We start from the raw sequence: 23562 nt of genomic DNA on the forward strand, positions 1-23562 counted from the left end.
AAGGGCTTATGTAATAATTAATTTTTGAATATTGCAGTATGTATATGCGTAGTATAAAAGCTCGCGTGACGACCCTGTTTTAATCCACGTTGTGTTGTATCTTCAGGATACATAAAATTAAGTGTATCCATCTGTTGATTTTGTTGCATTTGGAAATGAGCTATGAAAGTTTTCGGGTTAAGGTTTTTAACCCAGTGGTCATATATTTTTTGAATTTAAATCTTTGTTTATGTTTTCGTTCCTTAGAACACATAATGGTCATAGCGATTGTAAGTCATTAATTATTTTTATTTAATATATATATATATCTGATTGACTAATTGATACCTTATTAACGTAATATTGCCATGTATCATTGGGAAATACAGACGAATTTTTACTTTTAACTTAAGATAAATGATTTATTTTTAAACTATACTAAATTATCTCTTCTTAATTATATAGTGTTGAATTTAATCTTCATTTTTTTTTTTAATTAATTGAATTTATTTATTTAATATAAACAGTATGTGAAAAAATATTAATATTATGTACAATTTCACACTTAATAATTTGTAAAATTGAATCCATAACAATGATTAAATACAAATTTACTACAAAGTCCGCGAAGTTACGGATTATGATTTACCTATTTTTATTTTAGTTCAAGCAACGATCACAATACTTGAAACCGGCATGCTTAAATCATCTGCACGCACTATGCTGTAATCAAAGAATGATGTTTTTAAAAAACCATACGAGTTGAAACTATGAGTAATTGATAATATAAGGTCATCATTAATATTCTGTAAATTGCTCGCGTTGATTATGCACTTTCATCAATGGTTGCAGCAGCAGTAACAGAACGACACAATGGACGGACACGAGCAGTGATGAAGTCCTAAAAAATGTTATTGGTACACGCATGAATCATTGTAAAAAAAATATAGGGGGGGTGTCATGCAAGACGTTTTGTACGCGAGACGGGTATTCACTAAAAACGACCGACGGCATGCAGATAGTGGATGAGATAGCCTCCGAAGATGAGTGACAGCTGCAGTATGATACAACGAGCTGACCACCGCGGCTAGTGACGACGAGAACCCCTCACCAGCCTACCCCACCTATGACAAGTCAGTTAGGATAAAATGGTCTGTTTCATCGTCTTATCGTTATTACTATTTTTATAATCGTTTTTTTTCTAACACGTTTTCCATACCCAAAATATTATGAATTATTATTATCTATAACTAGTACGTACTTATTTATATACGATACCACTTGGAAATGATCCAAAAATATTTTGATTAACTTTCTTCTTCGCGAGTATCTAGTTTGGTGGGGACGAGATTAATTGCCAATCTCAAATCAGAACGGCGAACAGTCGATCGGATACGTTAGTTGAACTTCAGACGCGTTATATATAAATACATATGTATATAAATATTATATTTTTGTAAGTACACTAACTATACATAATATAAACTATAACACAATATTAAAACTTACTGTACTCTACATTTCATCAATAAATCGTTGTAAATGCGTCCGCTAAACACTTAATAATGAAAACTACCTGTAATTTTACTATACATATATGTTAATATATTCACATTTTATCATAAACATCGAGAGATTTCGGTAGAGGGTAGCCACGAAAAATAACACGTTGGCGTATTCGTGATTCCATCGAGGGTAAGTGAAGGACGACGTCAGAAATCAACATAACATTTTCCGACGGAATCGATAACCTATAGTGTGCGTTCATCGGGTTAACGTCGTTCCGCCTTTGAATAATAAACCTAAAAATATGCGTTTCGTGTTCAGGATAGAGAAGTTTTTGTGTTTTCGTCCACGCATCGAAAAACTACATCTGACGATCGTATACCGTGTACCATGTATAATTTTCTTGTTTCAATAGATGCGGTAGCAACAGTTTTGAACTTTTCTTCAGTATTTATTCAGATTGTCAGGATCGCGAGGGGCCTCAACAGTAACCACATTCATTGGGTACAGAAAAGCTGCAGTAAACGTCGGGACTGATGGATACGTATTTTGTGAAAGATAATTTATTCGCAGTAACCATGTGAAACACCACATTACTATCCGTCTGCTTTAGTATATCCATATACAGCTTATTGGATTCACGGTTAATTGACTTATTTTCCTGTATTAAACTCGAAACGGCTGGACCAGATTTTCAAATAATATACTAACACACAGCAAAAACTTCGTCTTTTCGACTCACAAGCGACACGCCGGTTAATGGGAACATTTAAAACTTAGGTAAATAAAGAAAATATATACGGTATTTTGTTCTTATTGAGAAGATAAATCAAATTACCCTTTCACGATAAATCCATAACAGTCGCTAATATTAGTACGATACGCAGTGACGCAGTGTACAATAGACGTTTTGAGCACATTTTTATATGTTTTCGTCGTCATTTTGTAGTATCACAATAAACAAACGTCGTGATTTGGGTATGGCAGAAAAAATAAGTACTTAGGTTATTACAATATTTTATTTTTATTTAAACAGATTGTTACAAAACAGTTTAAGTTTCTATGAATACCTAACCCAGCCTAAACAAGTATTTTTATTATTTTCTGGAGGTCATTCAACATCGAAAGTATCTGGTTGCCAACCTCTTCAATGTATAGTATAATATTGTATCATACCTGTAGTATACCTGTTTAGTGGGTTTCTAATCAATATTCAGCTATTTTATTTACGTTAAGGTTTATCAATCTGTATAATGTTCTTATACTTGTAATCAAATTTACACTAAATGAGATAAATACTTTGATATATTCTTAATTTTCAATACAAAATTATTCATAGTTGTTTTTTAAGGTATAAAAATACAATTTTATTCGAAGTTATAGGCTTTTTTTTATCTATTGATATTATAACAATGTGTCTATTTTAACATGACCATTAATTATAAATTGACTTAGGTTCTATATATTATAAAATAGTAAATTGAAATTTTAGTAGTTAATGATAATAATATTTATATGACGTAAGAGAGTTTAGAATACAGTAAGAATGCCTTTAAAAGAAGGGGTTATGTAATAATGAAGTACTGAATATTGTTTGTGTATGCTAAACAAGAAGGCTGTGAAGAAGGTCCCATTTTAATCCACATTATGTTGGAATTGTTGGATGTATGTGAAGAAATAATGGAGTGTATTTGTTGCATTTAAAAGTGGGCTAAGAAAGTTTATGGCTAAGGTTTTTATGTATACTTCTATTTTTTTGAATTTAAGTCTTTATATATGTTTGTGTTTCTTAATACCAATAATAATCATGGTTATTGTAAGCCATAAAATATTTTTAAATAATATTTATATATTTTATTAATTAACCATTCTCTGTATACTTCATTAAAGTAATATTCCATTTCTGTGTCACTAAGAAATACAGGCGATTTTGAATATTTTAAGATAAAGCTTAATTTATTGGTATAACCCGTTTGTTTACTTTTATTCTATTACATGTACGAAACTTCAGCGACCGCTATAAATCAATTTTTATTTAGTTTTCTTTTTTTTTTTAGTTACTGTGCGTAACTTGTCTAATAGTGAAGACTAAACCGTAAACATGAAGAAGGAACTTCAAGTAGATGATGGACAAGAAGCTGCCGCAGCAGTTACAGTAGTTGACGAGTCAAATTCGGCCGATGTTCCGAATTTGAAAGGTGATTGGCATAACATTTTTATATTAACATTGCTGTATATAATGCAAGGAATAGGTAACAGTGTATACATAGGAGTGCCGATTATTTTGCAAGGCAACAAAAACATAACTTATAAAGACCAGGTAAGTACAAATGAAGATTTAATTTTAATGATTGTAAAATTATTATGTTTCTGGATAAATACTATGGTTTATTGTCAATGGTTATTTATACTCTATCGAGGTATACCAAGTAATGTTGTTTTGTTTTGTAGGCTTTTCTTAGCATGGTGGCATGGCCGAATAGTTTAAGAATAATATTGGCACCTTTAGTGGACGCCCTCTATATACAAAAGGTAGGAAGACGAAAATCTTGGCTAATACCGGTAAACATTTTAATCGGTAGGTGTGGTGCACCATAAAATTATAATAATACTAATGTTAAGCATATCGACTTATTAAAAAATAAAAACGTATAATATAAAGTAAATATGCTTTAGGATAATTTTGTTAGGGAAAGCTATGAACTTTTGGATTCTAATGAGAATAAGGTTATTATTTGTTCCATTACTTTATTTAGGATTTTTTATAAATTTTAAACTATGTAAGGTGAACTTTGTGTACTTGAAGTATACAAATATTTTTTGTAGTACTACATGCTTATAATGAGACTCATAAATCATAATGCTACGAGAAGCTTTTACCTACAAGAGCGCTGGGGTTATTCAAATGTTAGGATATTAATAAGTAAATCATTTTCTGGTATCAGTTATTAGATATTTTTATTTTAATCATAAACATGATTCATGATAATAATCAATAAAGAGATTTACTAATTTTTGTAAAATAAATATAAGATATATAAAAACTAACAGTGTACGTAGTAAGTTTAAAATAAGTTTCATTGTACGTACATAGATATATACTTTATTAACTTTTAATTTTATAATATATATATATATATATTTTAATTAAAAAATTTTATTCTAATGTTATGGTTTAAAAATTTAAGAAACTAACAATAAATTAAATAATTTACTTATTCTATGTGTACGTATACCTTCTATTTGTTATTATACACATGTTAAATATATGTTATGCATATCTTTATCGAATAAAAATACCTCTGAAATGAGAATAAAATAAAAATAAAAATAGGTAATTTAAATCAAAATCAAAATTTTAATAAATATTTTAACTTTACTTCAAATTTTTTATAATTGAAAATTTGATAATCCGCTTACTGCAAAATTTTAATTTGGTCCTGTAACTCAATTTTTTCCTTATACAAATCTTATGGTACCACTTATATCGCTCACAATTTAATCTTTAAATCGTGGCATAATATATTTTTAAGTTTTTATTTTTATTTAATACATTTAGCATTTTGCTAGTATAGTAGTGGAGTTCAATATCCATATTAAAACCATTTATGTCGGATAGGTGGGTGCTTCATTTATATGGGAATAAATATTGAAGAATGGATACCTGCAGATAGAGGAAAGCCAAATATATTAAAACTGTTCTATCCGATGTTATTCATTCAAGTTTTGGTAGCTACGCAATTTATAGTCATTGACAGTTGGGTACTTACAATGCTAAAGAAGTTTGTGTTATTGTTACATATTTCATTGATTTTAATGTAAAAATAAAATAGATTTTGATTCTATTGTAGAAATAACGTGGGTCACGGTTCAACTTGCAATTTTATAGGTGTACCCATTGGTGCAACGATTGGCTCTTTTATTCTAGTTGAGTTCACGTCAGAGAATTTTAGTAATAAGTTTTTACGATTTTCGCCGGATACAGGAGGAATAGTGACTTTTCCAGGTAAGTAAATAAAAGTCAAACCTATTTAATATAAACTTTTAGTACCTACCTTGTTTGTTGTAAACCAGATCTAAAAATTAAAATGATTAAAATATTGTCAACCAAAATTGTTATTAAAATTTGTAAACTTGAACGAATTCATAGACAATAAATGTAATTAGTTAAATAACAAAGTTTTATTTTTAACTATAGGGTTGTATGTATATTTATAAACTCTCCAGTGTATTAAATACTTGAAATGACAAGTTTATATTATACTATACACTTGCCATGTGATTACATTTTAATGTCCTATATTAATATTTATATTAAATAAACATTTTATTATAATTATTTATAAAATTATTTTATACATTGATACTGATACAATATTATGATTTACAAAACTTTCAACTCCCTTTTATAATTTCCATAGTTTCATAAAAATACCTATACTTCTGTTAATTATTAGAAAGGTTATTTCAAAGTTTTTTTTTTTACATAACTTTTATAATAAACCTTTAACTTTTTACAGGTTTTTTTTATTTTTGCGGTTTTCTGTTTATTTTAATATCAATATTAATTGGCATTTTCAAAAAAGAAAAATGTAACAGGTTAGAAGACAACCACATGAAACTCAACATTATTCAATATTATATAATTTTATGGAAAGTTTTAAAGCTACCCAGTATCCGGGTACTATTGATTGCATTGTTGACAGACAAAGTAAATATTATGACTTAACCTATTATTTTTGTACGCATAACTCTCATGAACTTGTATAAATTAGTCACGTCACCGCAGCATCTATTATTGAACGAAACTCTTATGTATCTGTTATAATATTGAAACTAAATAAAACCACATAGATACCTATTATTTTTTTAACTTACAAGGAAGGCCCGTATTTTATTTAGTGTGAATAAAACCAGTTGTGTGAATATTAACTACTAATTGATATCCTATTATTATCTTACCAAATATTGTCGTATGAGACAAATGGCAATAATATTTCTAATTGAAGGGCAATAATCCATAAAAAACATGAGGAATTCAAATCTGGCCTAAAATTATTTCGATTATTTCTATGAAAAAATCGATTTAAAAACCACAATTCAATTCAAAATCACTATTGTAATTGTATAATAGTGGTGAAAATAAGGAAAATTAAATATTTATATTTTATTATTTCCAGTGGTTATACGTGAAAATTTCATTAAACACGAACTAAACATTAACTCAAATGGCGACTTCTCTAACTTGGTCAATTTTGTAAATAGAAAAAAACTATGTATACAAAAAACATTTGAAAAAAAAAATCTTTTCGAATCAGAAAAAAAAAGTAGTGTTTCTATGTAATAAAATGGGAGTTGTAATATGCATACGCACAAAAGTGTAAACAATTTTAAAATCATAAATAAATGTGTATTTAAGTACCCCTTAGGCTCTCTAAAATATTTACTTCAATACAAGGTCATCCAACTGGGATATTTAGTGGTACCTTAAATCGTGATGATGCTTTATATAATTTAATAAAACAACAATTATACAATACTTAATATAAAATTAAATAAAAATGTATAAATAAAATTTTTTTTATACATTGTATATACTTGATATAATTTATATTTAAAGTTTGCATTTGCTTCGTCTGCCATTACTGTGTGGATTTTACAACTCATTGACGCAGGAGTACCAAAAGATAATGTTGTGATTATAAATTCATCAATGATTATAGTAAAAATCATTACATCAACTATTATATCAAAATACACCGCGGGACCTAAAACAATGAGCGTATACTTAATAGTGTCACCCATCAGGTAAATACATTTGTTTTAAGATATTTCAGAAACTATAACGGTTTCATGACTAAATCAATGACAGTATTCCTTTTAGTTTTATAACTTATTGATATGTAAATATATTTATAAAGATTAACCGAAATGTGTTATTATTATTATTAAGCGGCGGTCGTCATAACCGCACGCGCACATTTTCAAAAAAGGGTCGTTGTTCAAATTCGCACACCTATACGATTCCACACAGTGTTATTAGAATCAAACCGTCTAATACCGCACACAGTATCAATAATGCAAAAATATATTTAAAATTGTATTGTTGTTTAGAACCGTACATGAATTATCTTGTTTAATCAAAATCATAAATTTACAAGAATATTTGATAACATAAGGATGTACATTTATTCTAATGTTATTTTAATATTATTTTCTATACCTGTATAATATATTTTATCTTATCATAACATTATATATTGAATTATTTTTATAAAAATTCGTATAACATCAATGAATGTTCAATTTTTAACTGTCAATTAATTGTGTATGGTTTTGAATAATTGACCTACCAAATTTTCCATTTTAACAATAGAAAATATGAATGTGGTATTTAGTGGTTTAAAATGTGGGGTTATAAATGGTATGTAAGTGTGTGGTTTTAAACATTTAAACGATGTCTGTTACTAATATACATACATTTAATTACAATTTTGCGTTTTTCAGTATTGTGATTTGTGAGTATTATTCTTATACCTGTTGTACCTAATAGCCATAAATAAAAAAAATATGATAAAATAAGCACATAAATGATAGGTATTTGCCAAAGCCAGTGCATTTTAGCATCTTCTTATTAGGTTTCTATTCGATCACTGGAATCCCAGTTTAATATTTAAGTAAAGATATGCGTAGTATTAATAAATTATAAATAAATTACTGGTTTATAATTCCGGTGTATACCTACTATTCTTGTTTTTTTTTAAATTATTTAAATTATTTATTTCAGATTAATGTGGAATATTACATTTGTTATATTTATATATTATACAACAAAATTCGTAACAAATAATGGAAAAATAGGTTTTCCAATATATTACTATGTAATTTTAGTATTTCTTTTCATAGTTAATAACGTAAGTTTACAATATTAAATACTATTTTATTTCAAATAAAAGAAATATTATATTAAAAATAATTTTGACATATTGATAGTTTTTAAAATTTATGAATGAAAAAAACCCTACTCAGAATTTTTTTAGTTTACTGCACAATTTTTAACATATAAAGTGTCCTTTAAGGATTTCCCACTGCGATATCTCCCGAAATCATGGATTATAGATCTCTCTTAATTTAAAAGACTTATACCGACAATAACTACGATCATTTCATATTTTAATTTAATCTAATGTTTTCGTAAAAATGTAATAAAAATATTTTATTTTTTTTTAATAAAATCGAAGATAGCCATTTTATAGAGATTTTTTTCTAAAAATATTGACGTTACAAAATTTTATTTTTATTATTATCATGATTTTTTATACTTTTTTTAGTTTTGAGAAAAATTGTGAATTACTTAATACCATATAAATGCCAGTGTTATCATACATTTGGCCCACGGAGTCATTCCCGTAAAATAATACAAAAATATTCTCAAAATGAAAAAAAAATATTAAGAAATATGATGTAAATGATAACATTTTCAGAATAATAAACCAAATTAATTATCGTCGATATTTTAGAAAATTATTATTTTAAATTTTATATCAAAACATTAAGTAAATTAAAATATGAAATACTTCTAGTCCTTGTCACTGTGGGTCTAATAAGAAATAAAAACTTAGGTAATAATGCTATCTCCATTATTTCATGAGGTATATTTTAAGGGAGAAACTCTATTTTAAATTAATATTTCCAAAAGAATATATGTATCAATTCATGTTGACTTAACGTTCAATTGTGTAATTTATATTTTATAGATTCTAAGCACGATCATGAAATTGTCTAGACATTCTTTATTTAGTCGGATAAGTGATCCTCGTTTTGGCGGTATTTACATGGCATTATTAAATACTTTTTCAAGTTTTGGAATATCGTCATCGATTTCGCTTGCGATATCATTAATAGATTTTTTAACGTTGAAAGCATGTTTGTTTAATTATAATAACAATTGTTCTACATCAAGTCCAAACAACGTAAGGAATTCATCCATGATTAATTATTAAAGATATATCGAATATAAATATTAATAACACTTAAGACTAAATAATTTATTTGTTATTTAATAATAAATAAATAATTTAATATTAACTTGTTTTTTTTCTTTACAGGCGTGTAAAACAAATAGGAGTAGTTGCTTTGTATTAGTTAACGGATATTATGTAGAATCGGTTCTGTGTATATTGTTTGGAATCGGATGGTACTATATCTTCAGTGGTACTTTTAAAAGTGCTCAAGTTAAGAGCTCTTCTCATTGGATGGTCAATGTGAAGAATAATACAGTTAAGAAAAATGAAACAACTGAAAACAATGGTTGAAAAGTCACAGAGAAACTTATTATCTTGCGCATGAATAAACCTTAATAGGTCGCCCAATAAATCATTTTGTTTTAAATATTTCATCCTAATATTATTATACCGTTGCAGTATTATATTCCTTAATTAATTAATTTAACTTTAATTATCGTTGATTATACATTTATTACCTATACTCGTACTTAACTGAATATAAATAATTTACTTTTAAACGATACTAAAATTATCTCTACTTAATTATATTATTGTATTTAATCTTCATAATTTAATGGACGGACTTTTATCTTATATCGAATTTTAAATGAATGATATAATGATTTATTATAAACAGTGAGAACAAAAATAGTACAACAATAAAAAAATAGTGTGTTTAATGTTTTCTATTGTTCATTTTCCGATTTTCACTTATGTGTGGCACACAAAATGTCGTGTTTCTTATATTATAGAATTGAACGCACCACGTCAGCGCTCTCATGTTTTTCTTCGTCGCTAGGTCGGTATGTTTACGATATAGGTACGCTTTTCGCGCATTCGAAAATTATAGTGTGTCTACGCGTACCCGACACGGTACGCAACGGTCGCCGGTACAAAGTACAGACATTGTAGCGATCGGTCTACGCCCTATCAACCGCCACCACAGGCAACGACGACACGACACCGTCGAATCTTCCCCAGCACTGCAAAAGCAGATGGTGGGACGGGAAGACAAGTCGGTCTGGACGAGTATCGGCCGCCGGCCATCTCGCTCTTTTGAGTCTTTCCGACAACGGCAACAACGTCGCATAGTCGTAAGATCGCGCAAAGCATGATTGTGTATTCATTTTTTATGTCGTCAACACCTGACATAGTGACATTTAACAACTAGCTATTGCGTACCGTTGTTTATCATCAATAAAAATACATCGTACAAATAGTGAAATTCGTGTTGTTTTTTTATACTGACCGGCTCACCGCGGACTCGCCGGGCACCTACCGTCGTAGCCGTGTCAAAATTACAGTAATTACATAACGTAACACCACCCCGCCAAACACTTACTTTTCGGCCCGTGACATAATCGCCGAAAACAGCGCAGCGTGCAGGTGAGAACTTTCAAACCGGTATCGCCGCCGCCGAGAGCGTTGACCCAATTACGATATATTTGGATCACGCTGGCGACGTTATGAACAGCTCATTGCTGATTATCATTTACGCAAACGTAAACATGAACAAATTTTTTCCGCAAACATCACGCAAAATTCGCGTTTACGAGGAGGTACGCTTCAATTTCGTGCTACCGTTGGTCTCTGGATTAACGGAAAGTCGTGTACGACTCCTACACGACGACCATGCTGGTAGGTAGGGCAGCTAGCGGACTCCGACCGACCATGCACCTTAGGGAATACACATAATTATTAATTAGGTAGCAATTTTTTTAATACCGCAGCGGACCAATTGGAAATGTGATAATAAACAATGCTACAAACTCGTATACACGAGTGCTACTAGTCGGGTAAGTCGTAAGAGTACGATGCAGACGGCACACAACCGATACTCCATAAAAAGCCCCCCTCCCCGGTCAAACAAATTTTTTTTTTGACAGTCCAACCGAACGTCAACCACTGGGTCTGTGCAAACATTGCGGGGAAATCCAGTGGCACAACAAATGTCTACTTAGATCGACCAGGTCGGGAAACGGAGGGGGATCGACGGTTATTAGTCACCCCCTCGACTCATCACCACCTCCGCACACATCATCATCAAAATTCGGTAGTACATACGGAAAAAATACGCGGTACATACGCACGTGGTTAGGCAGTTCGACACAACACACAGCCAACTACGAGCATTTTTTCCGTCACAGCACCAATCGGGCACCCGTTCACAGACCCCCAACCTACACCACCCCACCACGGCACACACTTACCACAAACGTGACGTGTGTTCATGGGGCAGCCGCAGGTGTAGGAACAAAGTCAACAGAGACACGGGTGTTCACCTACACAGGTGACGGGGGCGCCAGTACAACACTGAGCACAACCTTGCATTAGGTCAGTATGCTCACATAAAGCAACAGGCGAGCACAGAGGCAACCGATAGGGACAGTTTGGTCGTGGCGGTTAACACCGTAGACTGGACAGTCTCCATCGCGGTTCAGAACCAGTTTTCCCGCTCTACCGATTGCAGTATGACTAATAACGGTACGCGAACACGCTCGGACGAAATTCCGACCACCGCGGTCGAACTCGAATTTCGGTCAGGCCTCGTAACAGCCCTATTAGATTCGCGGGCGCAAAAATCATACGTAAATACGACCAAACCGAATGGCGGACGGTCATATTGCGACAACCAGTAACACCTCTCCATTCGAAGCTAAGATAGGAGCACTCGATATAAAACTCGAAGCAACTATCTAAGACAACTTGTATTGCGACGCGTTACTTAGGACACGACTTCCTAATTAATAAGAAAGTCTCTTAGGATTACGCCGCGCGCACAATCCATAGGTGTAAGCGAATTCGTACCTACGTCGACATGCTGGAAAGGGAAAGCACAGCCACCCACCACTAGTCCTCACCTTTCACAATTAGAATTAGCACACCACGTGTTTAAGGCGCACAAAAATGTTTTCATGCCGGTGAGGCTAGCAAAGCAGGTCGGAAGAGGAGTCTTCCTAGCACCGACCAGCAACCGCTACGGAAAATATATGCGTCCCGCTTAAAACACACCTTCTTAAATACACTTAAATACGTCGCCTAGTCGTAAGACCGCGTAAAGCATGATTGTGTATTCCCTTTTATGTCGTCAACACCCGACATAGTGACATTTGACAACTAGCTATTGCGTACCGTTGTTTATCATCAATAAAAATACACCGTGTAAATAGCGAAATTCGTGTTGTTTTTTTATACTGACCGGCTCACCGCAGACTCGCCGGGCACCTACCGCCGTAGCCGTGTCATACCCATATCATATTTTTGGTTGTGATCACATTACGGTCGTCTATGGACTATGATAAGTACTATTGGGTAATATTACTATCAATAAAATGTATTAATATATGATTTTACATTATTAAAACTCGATAATTTCATTTGAAAATAAACACCTAACGTTTCTCTGAAAACGCAAGCAACGCTTACACCGCTTATATTATATTATGCACATCACACCACTGGCACCTATATCATGAGTTCCAACTATCATGAAAGTGAACAATCGATATTTTTTATTTAATAATTATAAGCAGTTATTTAAATGATTTTTTATACTATTTATGGTTCTAATTGTTTCATAAAGAGTTATGATAATGATGTGATAAAAGTGTTAATTTTACCATTTATGAGTGTGGTAAACGAGAAAAAACAATAATATTATAATTGTTTTTTAAAAGAAGATATTTTCGGAAGATGTTTTACCTATATTTATTATAGTTCAAGCAACGATCTCAATACTTGAAACCGGCACGCTTAAATATGCTGTAATCTAAAAATGATTATTAAAAAACCGTACGAGCTGAAACTATGTGTAATTATAATATAAAATAAGGTCACCATTTTAATTCTGGAAACTTTTCTCGTTTATTACGATCTGCATAACTGGTTGCAGCAGCAGTAGCAGAACGGCACAGTGGACGGACACAAGACTTTGTGTACGCGTGACAGGTATTCACCAGGAACGACCGACGGCATGCAGAAAGTGGACGATACAGCCTCCGTCGATGAGTGACAGCTACAGTTAGTATAGTACAACGAGCGACCATCGCGGATAGTTACGACTAGAACGCCGCAGAGTATCTTGGCATGTCCCGTGCTCCTGTTGGCTGCGCACGTCCATGTGCGCACATGTCCATCCCGCGCATGTGCTTAGGGGGATGTGTTTGACGATATATTAAAATTGCATATCACTGCGCAAGAATTTTTAATGCCTACCCCCGTACCCCCACCAAAGACCCATCAGTTAGAATAAAATGGTCTTTTCCGTCGTCTTATCGTTATTACCATTACTATAATAGTTTTTTTACTAACACGTTTTCCTTACACAAAACATTATGAATTATGATATCTTTAAATAGTATGTACTCATTTATATACGATACCACTAGAAAATGATCTAAAAATATTTCGAAAAAATTTCTTGTCCGCCAGTATGTTGTTTGGTGGGGACGAGATTAATTGCCGATCTCAAATCAGAACGGCGAACAGTCGTCCAGAGATGTTTGTTGGACTTCAGTCGCGTTATTTTTGTACAGTAGAATTTCGGTAAACCAGCCGTTTGATAATCCGATACGTCCAACAATCCGTTTATATTAACCTATATATACGTACCAATATGTATTTGTATATAAAGTAACTATCGTAAACTAAGTAATAACAGATTAAATTCGAATAAACCTATTAGATATTTTGTTTTTATTCAGTTACCTAACGTTGAAGTACAGAAAGGTTATTCATTTTTAATAATTAATAAATAATTTTTTAATTTTTCAATAAGTAAAAATGCGTTTTTATGTGAACCCTCATTAATCCGCTGTTTTAGTTGATTCGGCAGTAGCGTGGTCTGATATCTGTCGGATTACCGAGATTCTACTGTATATATATACATAGATATATGTATATTTTTGTAAGTACACTAACTATACATAATATAAACTATAGCACAATGCTAAAAGTTACTGTACTCTGTATTTTGTCAAAGAATCGTTGTAAATGCGTCCGCTAAACGCTTAATAATGAAATCAACCTGTTATTTTACTATATATATATATAAATATTAATATATGTATTTAATATATTTTCATTTTAGCATAAACATCGAGAGATTTCGGTAGAGGGTAGCCACGAAAAATAACACGTTGGCGTATTCGTGATTCCATCGAGGGTAAGTGAAGGACGACGTCAGAAATCAACATAACATTTTCCGACGGAATCGATAACCTATAGTGTGCGTTCATCGGGTTAACGTCGTTCCGCCTTTGAATAATAAACCTAAAAATATGCGTTTCGTGTTCAGGATAGAGAAGTTTTTGTGTTTTCGTCCACGCATCGAAAAACTACATCTGTCGATCGTATACCGTGTACCATGTATAATTTTCTTGTTTCAATAGATGCGGTAGCAACAGTTTTGAACTTTTCTTCAGTATTTATTCAGATTGTCAGGATCGCGAGGGGCCTCAATAGTAACCACATTCATTGGGTACAGAAAATCTGCAGTAAACGTCGGGACTGTTGGATACGTATTTTGTGAAAGATAATTTATTCGCAGTAACCATGTGAAACACCACATTACTATCCGTCTGCTTTAGTATATCCATATACAGCTTATTGGATTCACGGTTAATTGACTTATTTTCCTGTATTACACTCGAAACGGCTGGACCAGATTTTCAAATACTATACTAACACACAGCAAAAACTTCGTCTTTACGACTCACAAGCGACACGCCGGTTAATGGGAACATTTAAAACTTAGGTAAATAAAGAAAATATATACATAAATTGAAAATACGGTATTTTGTTCTTATTGAGAAGATAAATCAAATTACCCTTTCACGATAAATCCATAACAGTCGCTAATATTAGTACGATACGCAGTGACGCAGTGTACAATAGACGTTTTGAGCACATTTTTATATGTTTTCGTCGTCATTTTGTAGTATCACAATAAACAAACGTCGTGATTTGGGTATGGCAGAAAAAATAAGTACTTAGGTTATTACAATATTTTATTTTTATTTAAACAGATTGTTACAAAACAGTTTAAGTTTCTATGAATACCTAACCCAGCCTAAACAAGTATTTTTATTATTTTCTGGAGGTCATTCAACATCGAAAGTATCTGGTTGCCAACCTCTTTAACGTATAGCATAATATTTTATCATACCTGTAGTATACCTGTTTAGTGGGTTTCTAATCAATATTCAGCTATTTTATTTACGTTAAGGTTTATCAATCTGTATAATGTTCTTATACTTGTAATCAAATTTACACTAAATGAGATAAATACTTTGATATATTATTTATTTTCAATACAAAATTATTCATAGTTGTTTTTTAAAGTATAAAAATACGATGTTATTCGAAGTTATAGGCTTTTTTTTATCTATTGATATTATAACAATGTGTCTATTTTAACATGACCATTAATTATAAATTGACTTAGGTTCTATATATTATAAAATAGTAAATTGAAATTTTAGTAGTTAATGATAATAATATTTATATGACGTAAGAGAGTTTAGAATACAGTAAGAATGCCTTTAAAAGAAGCGGTTATGTAATAATGAAGTACTGAATATTGTTTGTGTATGCTAAACAAGAAGGCTGTGAAGAAGGTCCCATTTTAATCCACATTATGTTGGAATTGTTGGATGTATGTGAAGAAATAATGGAGTGTATTTGTTGCATTTAAAAGTGGGCTAAGAAAATTTATGGCTAAGGTTTTTATGTATACTTCTATTTTTTTGAATTTAAGTCTTTATATATGTTTGTGTTTCTTAATACCAATAATAATCATGGTTATTGTAAGCCATAAAATATTTTTAAATAATATTTATATATTTTATTAATTAACCATTCTCTGTGTACTTCATTAAAGTAATATTCCATTTCTGTGTCACTAAGAAATACATGCGATTTTGAATATTTTAAGATAAAGCTTAATTTATTGGTATAACCCGTTTGTTTACTTTTATTCTATTACATGTACGAAACTTCAGCGACCGCTATAAATCAATTTTTATTTAGTTTTCGTTTTTTTTTAGTTACTGTGCGTAACTTGTCTAATAGTGAAGACTAAACCGTAAACATGAAGAAGGTATTTCAAGTAGATGATGGACAAGGACATCTTGCAGTAGTTGACGAGTCGAATTTGACCGATGTTCCGAATTTGAAAGGTGATTGGCATAACATTTTTATATTAATATCGCTGTACATAATACAAGGAATAGGTACCAGTGTATACATAGGAGTGCCGATTATTTTGCAAGGCAACAAAAACGTAACTTATAAAGACCAGGTAAGTACAAATGAAGATTTAATTTTAATGATTGTAAAATTATTGTGTTTCTAGATAAATACTATGGTTTATTGTCAATGGTTATTTATACTCTATCGAGGTATACTAAGTAATGTTGTTTTGTTTTGTAGGCTTTTCTTAGCATGGTGGCATGGTCATATAGCTTTAGAATAATATTGGCACCTTTAGTGGACGCCCTCTATATACAAAAGGTAGGAAGACGAAAATCTTGGCTAATACCAGGTTACTTTTTAATCGGTAGGTGTGGTGTATCATTGCAATTATTATAATACTAATGTTAAGCATGCCGACTATAAAAATTAGCTAGATTAAGAAGCAAAACTGTAATGATAGGAATCACAGTTGTATATTTTGAGGTTTGTTACATAAAATCATGATATATACATTTATTTCTGTATTATAAAAAATAAAAAGGTGTAATATAATTATACCATGGAAGTAATTCTGCTTTAGGTTAATTTTCTTAGGTAAATCTAAGAGCTTTTGGATTTTAATGGGAACTAAAGGTTACTATTTGCTCCATTACTTTATTTAAGATTAGTTATAAATTATGAACTATGTAAGCTATACTTTGTGTACTTGAAGTATAAAAATATTTTTGTATTTATTACATACTATTTACGAGACTCATAAATCATAATGCTACCAGAGGATTTTACCTACAAGAGCGTCACGGTTATTCAAATTTTAGATATTAATAAATACATTTTCTCCAATATCAGTTATAGATATTTTTATTTTAATCATAAACATGATTCATCAAATAGATTTACTAATTTTTGTAAAATAAATATAAGATATATAAAAACTAACAGTGAACGTAGTAAGTTTAAAATAAGTTTCATTGTACGTACATAGATATATCCTTTATTAACTTTTAATTTTAGAATAAATATATATTTTAATTAAAAAATTTTATACTTATGTTATGATTTAAAAATTTAAGGAACTAACAATAAATTAAATAATTTACTTATTCTATGTGTACGTATACCTCCTATTTGTTGTTATATACATGTTAAATATATGTTATACATATCTTTATCGAATAATAATACCTAAGAAATAAGAATAAAAGAAAAAGAAAAATAGGTAATTGAAAGCAAAATCAAAATTTTAATAAATATTTTAACTTTACTTCAAATTTTTTATAATTGAAAATTTGATAATCCGCTTACTGCAAAATTTTAATTTGGTCCTGTAACTCAATTTTTTCCTTATACAAATCTTATGGTACCACTTATATCGCTCACAATTTAATCTTTAAAACGTGGCATAATATATTTTTAAGTTTTTTTTCTATTCAATACATTTAGCATTTTGCTGGTATAATAGTGGAATTCAATATCCATATTAAAACCATTTATGTCGGATAGGCGGGTGCTTCATTTATATGGGAATGAATATTGAAGATTGGATACCTGCAGATAGAGGAAAGCCAAATATATTAAGACTGTTCTATCCGATGTTATTCATTCACGCTTTGGTAGCTACACAATTCATAGTCATCGACAGTTGGGTACTAACAATGCTAAAGAAGTTTGTTATATTGTTACATATTTCATTGATTTGAATATAAAAATAAAATAGATTTTGATTTTATTATAGGAATAACCTGGGTTACGGGCCAACTTGTAGTTTAATAGGTGTACCGTTTGGTGTAATGTTTGGCTCTTTTATTCTAGTTGAGTTCACGTCAGAGAATTTTAGTAATAAGTATCTACGATTTTCACCGGATACAGGAGGAATAGTGACTTTTCCAGGTAATCAAATAAAAGTAAAACCTATCTAATATAAACTTTTAGTACCAACCTTGTTTGTTGTAATTTGTAAACTTGAATGAATTCATAGACATAAAATTTTAATTATTTACATAACAAGTTTTATTTTTATGTATAGCCAATTGGCTTATATGTATATTTATAAACTAATTACTGTATTAAATACTTGAAATAGCAAATGCAGTTTTTGATATCACATTTTATTGTCCTATATTAATATTTATATTAAATAAACATTTTATTATAATTATTTATAAAATATTTCTATACATTGATACTGATACAATATTATAATTTACAAAACTTTCAACTCCCTTTTATAATTTCCATAGTTTCATAAAAATACCTATACTTCTGTTAATTATTAGTAAGGTTATTTTAATGTTTTTTTTTTACATAACTTTTATAATAAACCTTTAACTTTTTACAGGTTTTTTTTATTTTTGTGGTTTTCTGTTTATTTTAATATCAATATTAATTGGCATTTTCAAAAAAGAAAAATGTAACAGGTTAGAAGACAACCACATGAAACTCAACATTATTCAATATTATATAATTTTATGGAAAGTTTTAAAGCTACCCAGTATCCGGGTACTATCGATTGCATTGTTGACAGAGGAGGTAAATATTATGAATTAACCTAATATTTTTGTTCGCTTAATTCTTATGAACAGCTTCTATTTTTGAATGAAACTCTTACGATTTTGTTATAATATTGAAACTAAATAAATCCACATAGATACCTATTATTTTTTTAACTTACAAGGAAGGCCCGTATTTTATTTAGTGTGAATAAAACCAGTTGTGTGAATATTAACTACTAATTGAGATCCTATTATTATCTTACCAAATATTGTCGTATGAGACAAATGGCAATAATATTTCTAATTGAAGGGCAATAATCCATAAAAAACATAAGGAATTCAAATCTGGCCTAAAATTATTTTGATTATTTCTATGAAAAAAATCGATTTAAAAACCACAATTCAATTCAAAACCACTATTGTAATTGTATAATAGTGGTGAAAATAAGGAAAATTAAATATTTATTTATTTATATTTATTAATATTTATTTTATTATTTCCAGTGGTTATACGTGAAAATTTCATTAAACACGAACTAAACATTAACTAAAATGGCGACTTTTTTAACTTGGTCAATTTTGTAAACACTAAAAAACTATTTTTTAAAAAAAAGGTTAAAAAAAAATCTATCCGAATCAGTAAAAAAAAAAAAAAATAGTGTTTGTAGGTAATAAAATAGAAGTTGTAATATGCATACGCACAAAAGTGTAAACAATTTTAAAATCATAAATAAATGTGTATTTAAGTACCCCTTAGGCTCTCTAAAATATTTACTTCAATACAAGGTCATCCAACTGGGATATTTAGTGGTACCCTAAATCGTGATGATGCTTTATATAATTTAATAAAACAACAATTATACAATACTTAATATAAAATTAAATAAAAATGTATAAATAAAATTATTTTATATATTGTACATACTTTATATAATTTATAATTAAAGATTGGGTTTGCTTCATCTGCCTTTACTGTGTGGATTTTACAACTCATTGACGCAGGAGTACCAAAAGATAATGTTATGCTTGTACATTCATCAATGATTATAGTAAAAATCATTACACCAATTATTATATCAAAATACACCGCGGGACCTAAAACAATGAGCGTATACTTAATAATGTCACCCATCAGGTAAGTATATTTGTTCTAAGATATTTCAGGAACTATAACGGTTTCATGACTAAATCAATGATAGTAGTCCAGTATTGTTATTTGTGAATATACTGTTATACCTAAAAAAGTCATTAATAAAAAAATAGGATAAAAAAAAAAGATAAAAGACAGGTTTTTGTCAAAGCGAGTGCATTTTAACATTTGCTTATTAGGTTTCTATTCGAACACCAGAATTCCCCGTTTCATTACTTAACAATTAATTTATTTAATATTTAACTAAAGATATGCGTAGTATTTTTAAATTATATTTTGGTATATTTTTTTATTTTAATTATTTATTTCAGATTAATGTGGAATATTACATTTGTTACATTTATATATTATACAACAAAATTCATAACAAATAATGGAAAAATAGGTTTTCCAATATATTTCTATGTAATTTTAATAGTTCTTTTCATGATAAATAACGTAAGTTAACAACATTAAATACTATTTTATTTCAAATAAAGGAAATATTACATTAAAAATAATTTTGATTTATTAATAGTTTTTAAAAATTATAAATGAAAAAAAATTGTACTCGGAATATTTTTTAGTTTACTGCATAATTGTTAACATATAAAGTGTTCTATAAGGATGATTTCCCATTGTAATATCTCCCGAAATAATGGATCATAGAGCTCTCTTAAAAGCTTTACAGAGACAAGAACTACAAGCATTTCATATTTTAATTTAATTTAATGTTATTGTAAAAATTTAATAAAATTTTTTATTTTTTTTAAATAAAATCGAAGATTTGAAGATTGATGTTACAAAATTTTATTTTTATTATTCTTATGATCTTCAATACTTTTTCTAGTTTTGAGAAAAATTGTAGTTGGTCCGCGGGGTCCTTCCCTTATAATAATACAAAAATATTTTCAAAACAAAAAAAAAATATTAGAAAATACGAGATAAAGGACAATTTTTTCAGAATAATAAGCCAAATTGGTTATCGTCGATATTTTAGAAAATTATAATTTTAAACTTTTTATTAAAACATTATATTAAAATATGAAACACTTCTAATCCTTGTCCCTGTGAGTCTTATTAAAAAAAATATAAATAATTATGATATCTCTATTATTTCATGAGGTATATTTTAAGCGGGAAACTCCATTTTAAATTAATATTTCCAAAAAAATATATATAATAATTCTTGTTGACTTTACGTTCAGTTGTGTAATTTATATTTTATAGATTCTAAACACGACCATGAGATTGGCTAGATTTTCTTTATTTAATCGGATAAGTGATCCTCGTTTTGGCGGTACTTACATGGCATTATTAAATACTTTTTCAAGTTTTGGAATATCGTCATCGACTTCGCTTGCAATATCATTGATAGATTTTTTGACATTTGAAGAATGTTTATTAAATTATAATAACGATTGTTCTACATCAAGTCCAAACAACGTAAGTCATTCATCCATGATTAATTATTAAAGAGATAACGAATATAAATATTAATAACACTTAAGACTAAATAATTTATTTGTTATTTAATAATAAATAAATAATTTAATATTAACTTGTTTTTTTTCTTTACAGGCGTGTAAAACAAATAGGAGTAGTTGCTTTGTATTAGTTAACGGATATTACGTAGAATCGGTTCTGTGTATATTGTTTGGAATCGGATGGTACTATATTTTCAGTGGTACTTTTAAAAGTGCTCAAGTTAAGAGCTTTTCTCATTGGATGGTCAATATGAAGAATAATACAGTTAAGAAAAACGAAAAAACTTAAAATAATGGTTGAAAAGTCATAATGAAACTTATTATCTTGCGCATGACCTTAATAGGTCACCCAATAAATCATTTTGTTTTAAATATTTCATCCTAATATTATTATACCATTGTAGTATTATATTCTTTTATAGGGATTTTTTACTAAGTTAAACTCTGTAATCTGTACGTTAATTTAATTTCTACCTAATTAATTTATTAATCTAATTTTAATTATCGTTGATTATACATTTATTACCTATACTCGTACTTAACTGAATATAAATAATTTACTTTTAAACGATACTAAAATTATCTCTATTTAATTATATTATTGTATTTAATTTTCATAATTTAATGGACGGACTTTTATCTTTTATCGAATTTTAAATGAATGATATAATGATTTATTATAAACAGTGAGAAGAAAAAATAGTACAACAATAAAAAAATAGTGTGTTTAATGTTTTCTATTGTTCATTTTTCGATTTTCACTTATGTGTGGCACACAAAATGTCGTGTTTCTTATATTATAGAATTGAACGCACCACGTCAGCGTTCTTATGTTTTTCTTCGTCGCTAGGTCGGTATGTTTACAATATAGGTACGCTTTTCGCGTATTCGAAAATTATAGTGTATCTACGGGTACCCCCATATGATATTTATTCAATATCATATTTAAAATGTACTAATATATAATTTTACATTATTAAAACTCGATAATTTCATTTGAAAATATACACATAACACATAACGTTTCACTGAAAACACAAGCAACGCTTACACCACTTATATTATATTATGCACATCACACCACTGGCACCTATATCATGAGTTCCAACTATCATGAAAGTGAACAATCGATATTTTTTATTTAATAATTATAAGCAGATATTTAAATGATTTTATATAATATTTATGTTTCTAATTTTTTTATAAAGTGTTATGTTAATAATGTGATAAAAGTGTTAATTTTACCGGAAAGAACAATAATATTATAATTGTTTTGGCACACGTGTCATCTGTGTACACATATTATGCCATTTTTCCTCGATGTTTAAACTGTTCGACGACAACGTCTCGATACAAATTATACCAATATGAGACTGTGTGATGTCCTCTACCAGTAATTTGTTTTGTTTGTATATTTTTAAATCCATTCGCCCAGCACCAAACAAGTTCCATTATTTCACACAAACTTAATCCACTGTTATTGTTTCCATTCCGATCAATGTATGTAAAAAATGGATTTTGTTTACGAATGGATTGCCATGTTCGACAACCCTTTTTTGACATCGTAAATATTTTGTTACAATAACATCTCCGTTTAAATCACGTTTTAGGCTTTTTTTAAAAGTTTCTTTTATTTCACTACCACATTGTTCACCAATAGAATTTAATTTGTTACACAATTTTGTATTAGGTAATAACTCACGATCTTTTAAAAATTGTATACAAGTTTCGTCATTAAAAATAATTGTCTACATAATTCACCCAAAGTA

At 29.4% G+C, this 23562-nt stretch overlaps 2 protein-coding genes across 16 annotated transcripts; both read left to right on the top strand.

Moving 5' to 3' along the window:
* The first annotated feature begins 1052 nt into the window (after positions 1–1052).
* On the top strand, positions 1053–9970 carry LOC113549340 (acetyl-coenzyme A transporter 1-like). 5 transcript variants are annotated; one of them, XM_026950596.1, is made up of 11 exons: positions 1394–1435; positions 1901–2265; positions 3543–3805; positions 3937–4063; positions 5105–5267; positions 5337–5491; positions 6006–6196; positions 7106–7293; positions 8273–8399; positions 9243–9458; positions 9594–9970. In XM_026950596.1, the coding sequence occupies exons 3-11, from the start codon at positions 3587–3589 to the stop codon at positions 9798–9800; spliced, it is 1593 nt and encodes a 530-aa protein (XP_026806397.1). In that variant the 5' UTR covers positions 1394–1435; positions 1901–2265; positions 3543–3586; the 3' UTR covers positions 9801–9970. The 5 variants fall into 5 exon arrangements, with proteins under 5 accessions (XP_026806399.1, XP_026806398.1, XP_026806397.1 ...); XM_026950595.1 differs by lacking the exon at positions 1394–1435 and adding an exon at positions 1442–1674; XM_026950598.1 differs by lacking the exons at positions 1394–1435; positions 1901–2265 and adding an exon at positions 1053–1130.
* Positions 9971–13326: 3356 nt separating this feature from the next.
* LOC113552733 (acetyl-coenzyme A transporter 1-like) lies at positions 13327–22325 on the top strand. 11 transcript variants are annotated; one of them, XM_026955648.1, is made up of 12 exons: positions 13993–14397; positions 14581–14858; positions 14915–15246; positions 16538–16791; positions 16923–17049; positions 18189–18351; positions 18421–18575; positions 19024–19214; positions 20125–20312; positions 20639–20765; positions 21537–21752; positions 21888–22325. In XM_026955648.1, the coding sequence occupies exons 4-12, from the start codon at positions 16582–16584 to the stop codon at positions 22080–22082; spliced, it is 1572 nt and encodes a 523-aa protein (XP_026811449.1). In that variant the 5' UTR covers positions 13993–14397; positions 14581–14858; positions 14915–15246; positions 16538–16581; the 3' UTR covers positions 22083–22325. The 11 variants fall into 11 exon arrangements, with proteins under 11 accessions (XP_026811431.1, XP_026811449.1, XP_026811440.1 ...); XM_026955639.1 differs by having other exon boundaries at positions 14581–14655; positions 14882–15246; XM_026955620.1 differs by having other exon boundaries at positions 13993–14219; positions 14314–14397; positions 14581–15246.
* Positions 22326–23562: the final 1237 nt, after the last annotated feature.

This window comes from Rhopalosiphum maidis, chromosome 4 (genome assembly GCF_003676215.2).
Source record: "Rhopalosiphum maidis isolate BTI-1 chromosome 4, ASM367621v3, whole genome shotgun sequence".
Classification (NCBI taxonomy): Eukaryota; Metazoa; Arthropoda; class Insecta; order Hemiptera; family Aphididae; genus Rhopalosiphum; species Rhopalosiphum maidis.

Excerpts from the sequence above, each read along its gene's own strand:
- LOC113549340 (XM_026950598.1), top strand. The coding sequence starts at position 3,587 with ATGAAGAAGGAACTTCAAGTAGATGATGGACAAGAAGCTGCCGCAGCA. Across the intron at positions 5,268-5,336 it reads GTACTTACAATGCTAAAGAA|AAATAACGTGGGTCACGGTT; the intron begins GTTTGTGTTATT and ends ATTCTATTGTAG. Across the intron at positions 8,400-9,242 it reads TTCTTTTCATAGTTAATAAC|ATTCTAAGCACGATCATGAA; the intron begins GTAAGTTTACAA and ends TATATTTTATAG.
- LOC113552733 (XM_026955630.1), top strand. The coding sequence starts at position 16,582 with ATGAAGAAGGTATTTCAAGTAGATGATGGACAAGGACATCTTGCAGTA. Across the intron at positions 18,352-18,420 it reads GTACTAACAATGCTAAAGAA|GAATAACCTGGGTTACGGGC; the intron begins GTTTGTTATATT and ends ATTTTATTATAG. Across the intron at positions 19,215-20,124 it reads TTGCATTGTTGACAGAGGAG|ATTGGGTTTGCTTCATCTGC; the intron begins GTAAATATTATG and ends TTATAATTAAAG.